Raw genomic sequence first — 12,420 nt, forward strand, 5'->3', positions numbered from 1 at the left:
AGCTCACCAGGGGTGTGTGAGCTTGGATACACACTACCAGGTATATAACAATGGCTCACCAGGGGTGTGTGTGCTTGAATATACACTACCAGGTATATAACAATGGCTCATCGTGATGGTAGCTGGGATATACACCAGTAGTTATATAATAATAGCTCACCAGGAGGTTGTGAGCTGGGATATACACAACAAGGTATATAACAATGGCTCACCAGGGGGATGTGAATTGGGCTACAAACTACCAGGTACATAACAATGGCTTACCAGGAGGATGTGAGCTGGGATATACACAAACATGCATTATAGTAAACTCCTCTTGATGCGACCAGTGTTCCTCAGGTGTTCGGTTGAAAATGTGGACTTATTTTATCATCATTTTAACAGGTAAGACTAATAGCATCTCTCTGTTATATTTCCATTTCGTTTTTTTTGTAAAACCGTATTCATGTTTTACTTATAAATGTTATTCCATTTTTAAAAAAAATTTTTTTAAAAGAGCTCGTTTTACGAATTAATAAGCAAAAATGGAAGGTTTAGATAAAAATGTATAAATGTAAATATACAGAAACAACCATGCACGCACAATTCCCCGGTGAATATTAAACTATCAAGCAATTATTATCATAACAAAAATATAAAACATGCTTACGTAGCGAATTGACATGAACAGCAAAACCTCAGTAAGGAATGCGGTAGACATATTAGTGAAAAATGTTGTACAAGATACATAAACAGATAATAGACCCAGAAAATATCTGTCATAATTAATATAGTGTGCATCTCAAGATAGACTGCATACCTAGTTCACTAACATGGATTATGTATTAGTGTACAACGAACCTAAAAGATCAGTGCAACTATTGTGGAATTAATATATCGTGTTACAAGGGCTTAAATTTCTCTTCTTGAAAGAGTTTTGTATAATTTATATAAACAGATTTTACCGAAGCGAAGTAGGAAGAAAAAATACAAATACAATTTATATAATCAAAACTGACGTAGGCAAAATAAATGTTATATTAAACGAAATGTGTTATGAATATGCATTTCTAGTTAATAATTCTGATTTTCTATAATCAAACCATTCGAAATATCGGATGATATATATGTATTAATATTAATTCCATGGGTAAATGACTGCCGATTTGCCAATAAAATCTTGTAAACACTTTTTTTAAAGTAATATATAAGTGAATATCAAAATTTTAAATCATAATGTTACACAAACACTAAATCTTTGCATGATGTATACAGGGTAGGTATACAAGGAATCGGCGTTACATCCATATAGAGTAATGCAATATACATCTATAGGTACATAATGTTTCACGAGAATTAACTCATTTTATTTCCAAATGGTATATATTTGTTAAATATATTAAAAACATATTTTACAATCAATTATAAATTGTCTAAAAAATGACACCGAAACAGACGTCGAAGGTAAAATAGCTTCATGTCCTTTCAACTCCATGTCGTAAATGATCTTCCAATACCCCACGATTGTTTTGTGACACTGACCAACTAGCTATATATGTTTTTAAATAAATGGCGATCTTTAATACGTACTCGAGTTCACAACAACACTAGTTTGTTAACATACTAAAGTTACGTTTGCAAAGATAGAGAGCATCGTAAAGGTCGGGTTTGTAACACTTTATGCTTCAAATCATATGACAAAATAGGAATCGGGTTTATATCAACAATACTGTTACATTTACATAATTAAATTACATTTGCGAAGCTGATTTACAGAGTGACAGCGAAAAGTTTCTAAGTGATATTTAATAACGAAATATATATAGAATCTTTCAGCTTTCTTCCCTCGATACGTATACATGCTGTAAAAATAAATTAACATAACCTTTGATGGAAAATAAACAAAGTAACAGTTTCTCCGTAAAAAATCCAATTAAACAAGATCAATGTATCAGTTTTATTGAATTATATTGTCAATGAAGTTTGTGGGATTTTTTTATATATACATGTACAACAATTTAAGCAGGATGACATACTTTGAACACTAACGCGTTCTTTTCTTAAATGGATATTTAATGGGGAAATTAATCCGAAAATATGGGACAGACCGAAGTACAACCATAACTCACATATTTGCGCAGCTGGACAGGTGCTTTCTGACCGCCAGTCATGTAAAGCAAACATTCATGCTGATCGCTAGGAAAAGATCAAACACAACCAAGCAATATCCCAAACGGTAGTGGTATGCAAACAATAGTCAGGTGGCATTAACGCTAATGAAAAAATAAACACAGTGCCCCAATATTGATCTTTGCCTGTGTTAAGTCTTGGACACGAGTAGTGGTGGCGCAGCAACACCTACTTGATTTGCCGGCTAGTGCAGTGGTCAGCGCACTCCTTCCTCACCATAACGTCCCGGGTTCGACTCCCGGCCTGGGCGTATTTGAGTTTGGTTGGTGGTCACCGAGCCAAGTGGGTTTTCAGGCGCTCCGGATTCCCCAACAACACAAGATTACTCTCTCGCATAACATCCAATCGAGTGGGACTTAGAATGTTAATGTTCAAACTTTAGAACACTTATTTATGTTCAACTTAAAGTTACATTTACCATCAATAGGTTGAATTTCACTTGGACACAATTAACACATGCTATGAGTAGGGTTTTGGAAATACACGGTGACTTTGTTCATTTGAAAGGGGCAGGGCAATACACAATGCCATTAGCTATTCATTTATACAAATGATTAAACTAATTGCATATGGGCTATTTTCGCAATTTAAACATTTGAGTATTGACGTTGTATCTAATAAAATGGCTGTGTGGCAAAATTGTCTAGCTTAGAAATAATAAAGCTAAGTAAACGTATTTTTTTTCTAGCAAGCAAATTAGCGTGATGTTAAACAGAAATTGGCAGACGATGGTTGTTTTAAGAGAGCAAAATGAAATTACTATCAATTATGCTATGATTTAGAGCAAACATGTTTAAGATGGGCACGTAAAAAACTTAACATTTTTGAAAATTTGGCTGAAAAGAAATATATTTAAACTACGATGCAGTTGATATGATTTTAAAATCCGGACAGAAGCACTAGATTTCATCAGTAATATAACTTATATTGCATCAAACATACTAAGAAATAATGCGTATTCAACCTATCACTGCTAGACAGTTTGTTATTAATGTATGTACTGTTTTAAGCTCGACTATTTGAAGAATATATATGCTTTACTTCCCACCCCGGCGTCGGCGTCGGCGCTGGCGTTTGCGTAGGCGTCGGCGTCCGGTTCGAGTTTTAGGGCAGGTTGGTGTTTGCACTTATAACTCCAATACCCTTTATTCAATTCACTTAATACGTCACACAAATGTTCAAGACTATCACACAGTGAGGTTACATAACTTAACCATCCTTATTACAAATTATGGCCTCTGATTGGCATAGGAACTTAGGTTAACGTTTAAGGGCAAGTTAAAGTTTAAGGGCAACTCGGGTGTTATATTTATAACTTCTATTCCCTTCATTAAATTCAGTTAATACTTTAACGACCATCTTACAATAAGGTTACATGACTCCATTTTAACCCTAAAAGCTAATTATGGTCCTTGATTGACTTTTGCTTTTACATGTATTTTACTCGATTTACTCTTTTATTTCTTCTGACAGGCACATTTTTATATTTTAACCAGGTTTTCACAACGGGAAAACTGGTTATAAGTATGACGTACGTCGTTGTTCGGGCGGGCCCTTTGGAGGGCAGCGTCAAACTCACCTATGATATCGAATTATTTTAGTTAGGTTTGACATATAGTGACCAAATTTTGTATATAGGAAGAGTTTATGGATACCTTTCATGGGATTGCATTTGGGGCCCCTAGGAACAAGGTCAAGGTCACTTTTACTATGAATAGAAAAATGGGTGGTATTAAATGACTTAAATAAGGATCAACATATTACGACCAAACTTGGTATATGGGAAGAGTTTATAGAGATCTTTCATCGGATTGTGTTCAGGGCAGAAATTCATGATCAAGGTCAAGGGCACTGTTACTAAAAAAGGAAACTGGGTTAGTAAGGAATAACATAAGTAAGGGTTGACATATTGTGACCAAACTTGGTATATCGAAAGAGTTTATGGAGGCCTTTCATGGGACTGCGTTTGGGGTCCACAGAGTCAAGGTTAAGGCGCTTAAAAAACATAATTATATATCACTTATATTTATTAAGTAATATCCCCTAAACCATTTTTCATAATCTGACCTTGTCCGGACAATATATTGGATCTTGGATAAAACATGTTTAAGGGAATGAAATGAAAATATAGATGGATGTCATTGAGAGGAACTGCAGTGCACAAGAACCATAATCTTGCCCTTGATATTTGTTAGTAATCTCCCCTTTACCAAAAGGACTGAAATAAAACCTTGTAAAGAAAAGGATGGCAAATAAAACAAAGTGTAGTACCGAAGTACCAAAGAATCACCATCATATCCTGCATATTAATTAACTATCGCCCCTTCATCGCCTGATGTTTTACCAAAACGGGTGCTTGTCCGGACCATATTTTGGAATGCACTAAAGAGATTCAAAAGAAACTTGCTATAAAGTCATATGGCAAATACATTATAAAATGTTTGAAGATCCATATTCAGGCTATCAAGCAATATTCCTTTTCTACTGATATTTGTGAATTCCAATTACTGCTTTTTAATTTCATTGCCTTCAATTTAATTCTCCAACCTGTTCGTATATTTCCATGGTATGATTGTTTTATTAACTTGTGTATAATAATAAAACAACCATTCACCTTCTGCAAGCATATTGTATTACAATTCCTGCCTCCAATAGACAATTGGCGGTATAGGTAGCATCCATCGCTTCCAGCGATATTTTTGTTAATTTTTTTCCGACTTGGCATTAATTGTTTAACCATTCCCAATATATTGATACATTCCGTTTACTTTTTATCAACTTGAAGGGTGAAAACAGACATGAAGTTCTAGTTGACCATACAGTAGAAACGATAAACAAATTGGATTTTGATCGGAAAGCCCACAGAACACTCGTTCATGCAACGATGGCTATAACTTCTGTTTGTGAATTAATTTATTGCAGCCAGAGATCGTTTGTACAACTCTCATACAAATTATGACCAGAAACCCCAAAAGATACCAAATAAGTACCGGTCCAGGTACTTACTGACTTCCAATAAAGCAAACCTTCCTGCTGAACTCTAGGAAAAGATCGAACAGACATAACTAATGTTATAAACATAACTGATATCAATACAAGACAAACGATATACTAAATAATCAGGTGGCTTTTATCCTAATGAGTTAATAAATACAATACACTCATTTTGCCCTTTCGCTCTTTTGTTGCGTGGTTACCAGGCCCCATTTCTCGAAACTTCTTAAGCTTAACGGGCTGAAGTGGCTTATTTCAATTAGTCAAAAAACAAACTTAACTTCAATTTTGATTAATGAAAAATTGTTGAATTAATTAACATACAGATAATTTCTATCTAAAGTATAAAACTCTTCAAGAAGTAAATATTATGCAAATTATTGAAAAACAAAAATAGTGAGTTTAGCTTAATCCTGCTATAAGAGACTTAAGAAGTTTCGAGAAATTGGGGCCAGATGATCATCTTTTAATAACATTAATGTTGCTAGCCGTTTTGTTCGTGTAATGTTTGAGAGATTTGCGAAGGTGGAGTCCTGTGAGACGAATTTTATGTTGGTGGTTTCGTTCATTGTGTTTATACGGTCCTAAATTGAAAACATTGAATCCAGGAGTAGATGGTTGTTTCAGGATTTCATCATGTACATGTAATGTAGTTTTTTATTAGGATGATTGAAACATGTTGCAATGCTTGAGATACATTTAAAATGTATACCATACAACGATGCTATGTTCCGTTATATTATTCTCAAAACATCGGATCATTTCATCATTACAAAAATATCTTAGTATGGATACTATGTTATGTGATTGAAGCTATAACTTTGATTTTGATATTTAAAGCAAATTTTTGTCAGAACCACACACGAAGAAAGGTTAATAAATGCTGGTGATAGTGTTTCTTTCATAGCAAAGTTGGAAGCATTTCATTTCTCTGATGATTAAGGTACCCTTCACGTTAGTACGCTAATCGTTTATGTGTCTATATGTTTGTTGTGTGTAAATTAAAATGCTGTGGGATACGAAATGCTTCGTGGTGTCTCCTCACTAGGTGTTATGCACCAGTCAATTGTTACCACGGCCCCCAGGTCCGGGTAATAGCGGGGACTTTGACTTTCGGTCCAGCCAACCCCGGCTAAAATCCCCGCCCTGCGGAGACGAACAACTGGTAAAATCCAGATGCCAAATGCCCCCGCACCACAGGGACCCTAGGTAAGGCCCATTCCCCGCTATATTTAAAGCGAAGCCAAAACCACCGCATTCACCCGGCACTTTGGGGCCACCTGAAAGGTAAAAACACGGCCCATTACCCAGGCTATCCCCGGTATACCCCCGGACCCGGGGGGGGGGGCGTGGTTACAATTGACTGGTGCATTACCATCGTCAACTTAAGTAGCTAGAGTTACAGGGGAAATTTGATACACTTTGTAAGTTTAAAGTAAACGAAAAATACTTTTGCCCACAGCGTTAAATATATATTTACGAGTAAAGTGGTATTGGACTTGCATTTTTGTATAAAGAAGAGACAGGAAACTGAATTGATAGGGTAATAATACTAGAGATGGGCCTCTCCACTGAAGAGTACACAAATGAACACATTAAATACACACTAAGACCTATGATTTTAATGTTTACCCATCCTAGAGAGTAATGGGTTCCGCCATTGAACGAGCGTGCCATCCAACCAAATAATTTGTAAACAGTAATATATATGCATGTCAAGGATAAATACTTTATAAATAATCGGTCTGATGTTCTCATTTTGCTTTTGAGTATTGCTTTAATGATTCATGGATGATTCACTGAAAATTTGTTCAGGATACGGCCAAAGTTTTGCGCATTAACTCTTTAACCCTCTCAAATCATTTAACCCCAAACAAAGTGGAATAATCTGAAATATGACCGTAGTTTACTATATAACTTCCAAAATAACTCATAAATTGTGAACAGAAAAAGTTGGGTATGCCTGCGCTTAGTCGTAGCTGGAGTTTAAAGACAATTCATTTAAACAAAATAAGTGCATGTACATAAACAAAATGATAAACATTCAGGTTATATTGGTCGGGGTAACAATGGCTCACCAGCAGGTATATAATGATAAGCTACTACGGATGAGGCATGCAGTCTATCTCAATTGTTCGTTTGAATATGTGGACTTACTTTATCATCCTTTTCACAGGTAAGACTTAATAGCTTCCAAGCCCAATCTGCCTTACTTCTCTCGTATGTTTTAATTAACCGCTAACTATGTGGTGCTCGGTTTTGTATTCGTTTCGGCTTCGTTTGCGGTTTCATTTCTAACTAATTATGTTTTATGTGACTTGTTGGTTGAATTATATTTTCTTTGATAGGTGAAGGTATGGATAATTATTGGAGAATACATCGTGTATATAAATTGTATATGTGCTTTAAAATTCTGTTTTTAATATAACTATACTGAAAGAGCAATGTAATGCTCCGGAGACTCACGATCAATGTTGATTTTTGTAAATTACGACCATCAATTTTCATGAACATATCTTAATAGTCAATGTAATCTACTCTACCCAATGAACAATTACATTTTAAATAAAAAATATTACGTCGTGTTAGTTCATAGCAATCAACTTCAGCAGCACAACATATTTTCTTTATTTAATTTATGTAACGAAAGGTCTGTCCAATATTTATTTGGTTTAACATCATGAAAAATATAAATTTACCAAAATACATTTGATAAATTGAGTTATGTGTTTATGAATATAGCTCATGTTAGGAAAGATAATTAACTCTAGTATTAATCGCCATGATTGTATATATATATATATGATTTTATAAACATTAGAACAAAAGTTGATGTTAATATGAATTATGTCCCCATGTTTAAATGTAGAATTCGTGACAAGATTGTTCTATATTGGAATGCTTCTATTAATGATATGCTTTAAATGCCCTTGTACTGACAGCATAAGTGCTGATACCTTAATGGAAATATCTGACAGGATTAAGATTATCTTCACAATAATTGGAAATTGAAACTAAGAGAAATTCAGATATGATAAGACTCGATAAAAAATGTAAAGGTTGTTCTTTAAATATGTCAAAAGATAAGTATCATTTTATGTATTGTTTTACACTTAACAATATACCAAGTTCTAAGTATCTAAGATTAAACAGCATTTATATAACGATCTTGCCAATAAACTTGAAAATTTGAAATATTGTTAATTGAAAGGTAAACGCGAAACAATTGTGAGTGCTTCTTTTTAGGCCATATCATAGAAAGTATCTGTTATACTTAAGCAATTTACGATGTGGTATATTTATTGATATTTGAAATTCAACTTAAAACAGTACTTTTATATCAAATCAATGCACGGAATGCAGACACTTGATTGGCTACATCGATACTGCGCATTCCACTGCTTTAATGTATAGTGTTTTTACATAATATAAATGGTTTTATTTCATATTTGTATATATTAATAAGCCAACCATTTTAACAATCATTTAACAATCGAAAACGAAATGTCTTAAATATGGCACAGATACAGAAGTCTACGGGAAACTGGCTTACATAAGGCCTAAAAAATAAATTGTGTGGTTCGGGTAACATGGTCCCCTGGAAAAGGTAGGGTAGGTCGGGATTTTTTTAAAAATTTTTTTTTAGTTTGGTACAGGTTTGTTTGCTTTGTTTTTGACCCTTTTCAACAGAATTTCAGTTATATAAGGACATTGCTGAGCATCGCTGCAGTTAGGTGATGTGTCATTGTTAGTTTTTATGTCATTCGTCACACACCTTCCGAAAGCAAACCATATTGATAATAAATGTGACAATACTGACCTGCTTCAGCATCTCAAAAACATTTCTCTGCCATTCTCCAAGAAGTAAAGTTAAGAATAGTTTATAAACTGTACATATGGCAACAGACCCAGGTTTCAGTCCCAGTTTAAAAGAAAGTCGCATTTTGTCAGGCACCAGCCTATGTCAGAACACCCAGTATTTTATATTTCCTTTCTATTTAGATACTAGTAGTATTTTTGCCCTGCTGCTATTTTATTTAAACTATTTTTTTATGATTGCATCTGACAATATGACAAGCGAAAAGGGTCATACCTTGTCCTGCAGTGGTGGGTGTGGTATATTAAAATTAGACCGGCATTCAATCTTATGTGTTGGAAAACTTATACTCTTATCCAGAGACATTTTGTTCCATTGTATATACCTTACTCTGAAGAGCGAAAAGTCGGAGAATTTCCCGATAAATTGTACGACAGGAATATCGTACAGTTGTTCTTCATACAAACGGGTCCATGGCCCCTTGTCGGATGTTGACATGTCAATCTCGGATACAGATCCCGGCTCGAAGAAAAACATTATCTCTACATCTTCGAAACTAATCTTGGGTGTTATGAGCTTAAACACCCGACGTTCTGGAGTGTTTTTTTTTCCACAAGTCGCACCAAAAAACAGTAGGGTCGGCGATATTTTCCAGGAAGGGTCTGGTGACCCGAACCACACAATTTATTTTTTAGGCCTAAGTAAATATATACTCAGTGTCATAAATGATCATCAAATACTCACAACGAGCGACTTCATTATTTCAGAGTGTTCACAAATCTTGAACGATGAAAACACTTATATTTATTGACACATCTGGAATACATGCACCTTTGATTTCATCTTGAACGAGTGGACAAACACTTGACGAACTTGGGACTGGAATTAAAGTTTATAACCCAATACGACTTCTCTGGCAGGTCAAGGCCTTTGCGCCTACGTTTGCTTATATTGCCATCAGAGATCCGTTACCATATATTTTCAGAAAAAAGAAAGGGATAAAAACGTTCGAGCTTTGTATACTATTTGTTCACTTGTAACAATCTACGCATCACATAAGATTGCAAATCTTTACAAAGCTTTAAGAATACGCATAGCGTTCCGGTTCATAAAAGCAATAGTTTGTTTACATACTAAAGTTTCATTTGCTAGGATCACGGGCATGCTGCATACCGTATATATGCAAAATAAACTTGACAACTGATTAACAATAAGTTTAAAGACGATGCATAATGTATCAATCATTAATCAGTAGTTTTTTATAGTAAAGGTGTACTTAATTAGGACTGACTTAAACAAACTTTTTCTCTAAAGCATCTTCCTAAATTGGACGGTTTTAGGGAAATTACATTGAAAGAATATAACTGTAACATTGCATTGGTCGGAAAGCAATCGTACACCGTTACCTTTTTCATTTTGGACAGGTGGTTTTTGGGTGCCAATCATGTAAAGAAAACATCCTGCTGATCTCCAGGAAGAGATGAAAAACACCCAAGCACAATATCCCAGACGTTATTGATATATACACTTTAGCCAGGCGGCATTTATACTAATAAGAAAATAAATACACGCCAAAAATTACGCTTAATTGCATTATGTAAACAAAAAAATCAATAACAAAGTTGCAAATGATACTTTTCTTGTTTTAACATTCTATTTCCAATAAAGTTTAGTGTTTACCTATTAGAATTTTAATTGTTATTAAAGCAATAAATCCATTTGATTTGTTCAACGAATGTTGTGTTAAATATATTTTTGAAATAAATTTCATTCATAAATGAAAACAAAGTCTGCCTTTATTTACTAAACCGAAGGAGAAGTGTCTCGCTAACAGTCCTCACCATACACTTGATCATTATTTTCTTTCTAACTTATGTGAATCAAAGCGCGAGGCGCTGAAAGACTGTCTGGGGGCAAATATGTGAGAGTTGCAAATTCTATTTGAACTCAGGGAATGGATGAAGGGCACATAAATAAAAGTGAAAAATGTGCCGAAGGCCAGGAGCGCTTGTGTCCACACTGGGCGAGGAAACAAACATATCTATATCTATTTTATGGCATCTTGTGTCATTTTGTTTATGTAAATGTCACTTCAATCGTCGTAATCCCCCATCCCCATGTATGTAGTGTTACAATGCATGCCCCTTTCAATCGTTTCTAAAGGTTTTTCGTTGCTTTTATTAGATATCATACGATAGGAAAATACAATACATCATATATTTCCTTTTATGAATATACACGTTTTGTTTAGAGAAAATCACTTTTTTACAAACAACTTCAGCAATAATTCCATTTGAAATGCACAGCTTATCACTTCAGTCGACGTATCCCCATGTATTTGAAGTTACAATGCATGCCCCTTTCAATCGCTTGTAAAGGTTTTTCGGTGCTTTGATTAGATATCCAACGTTAGGCAAGTTTTATGAACTTACACGTTTTAATTCTTTAAGGAAAATGATTCTATCTTAAAAGCAACTTTAGCAATAATTCCTATCAAAATGCAGAGCATATCAGATGGTCGTTTTTGCCGCGGTGAGGACAAACATGTGGTCAGTTAATGTATGTAGAAACTAATTTTAGAACATCGGTCAGTTGATGTAGTTGAAACTAATTTTAGATTATCGGAAATTGTTTGTTCTAAGAATGGGAATATGATTGTGCTTTTAAGTTTTATTGACAAATAAATGTTATTTATGTTTTATATAAGTATCTGTGTAGAAATAATACTAGTGCTGTTATGAATGCTTCGCACTCTTTGGATGTTTACAGGTAAAATCCGAAATACTTTGCTTCATCAAACGCATGCATAACTCACTGTCGTAGCAGGGCATGTGTGTTAGAATAAATTGAAAGCCTACTGTCCAAAACTATGCCAAGAATACACCGGAACGAAGCTTTTACGCAAGAAAAATGAAAACATCTTATTAGAAAAGTATACGCCTAAAAATCATAGAATGAATAGTATTTTGTTATTGTATAGCAGGCAAATCATAGTATTTGAAGCATAAGCAACGCGAAACCTGAGATACAACTATTTTGACTTTCAGACAATCATTTTTGTTTCTTATCTCATAAAAGTAATATAAAAAATACACCATTACAAATAAGCGTGCTTCAGGGTCACACCAGGTTATAATAACAAACCCTACATGCGGTCGGTAATAATTTCTAGAACATCTTGGGCTAAACTCGGAGAGAATATCAGTATGTTACCTTTCTACCAGAGCCTCCAATATTTTGACCCAAATTAATCTGATAAATATAACGATGTAAAAATATTTATATTCTGCTAAAAATAAAACGCCGTGATACAGAAATACGCGCGGAAATAGCCGAACAAGCAAGAACTCATACTCGGACCGCAATTTAACTAATTCATTTTTATGATTTCGTCGTCATTCTGCTAAATATAGAGCGCATTGAGACAAAAATGGGTTTAA

General features: G+C 34.5%; 1 protein-coding gene across 5 annotated transcripts in view; it reads left to right on the plus strand.

The window, feature by feature from the left end:
* The window catches only part of LOC128236533 (xaa-Pro aminopeptidase 1-like), an 85,666-nt gene that overhangs the window by 16,212 nt on the left and 57,034 nt on the right, over positions 1–12,420 (plus strand). Inside the window, exon 1 of one of the 5 annotated variants that reach the window (XM_052951448.1) lies at positions 250–384. The exons of 1 other annotated variant lie outside the window; for it this stretch is intronic. In XM_052951448.1, the coding sequence (XP_052807408.1) occupies positions 354–384 (31 nt within the window). In that variant the 5' untranslated portion in view covers positions 250–353. Of the gene's footprint in view, positions 1–249; positions 385–7,004; positions 7,340–12,420 lie in introns of those variants that run through there. 3 more of the 5 variants (XM_052951445.1, XM_052951442.1, XM_052951444.1) reach the window with 3 other exon arrangements.

Source organism: Mya arenaria, chromosome 6 (assembly GCF_026914265.1).
Source record: "Mya arenaria isolate MELC-2E11 chromosome 6, ASM2691426v1".
Taxonomy (NCBI): Eukaryota; Metazoa; Mollusca; class Bivalvia; order Myida; family Myidae; genus Mya; species Mya arenaria.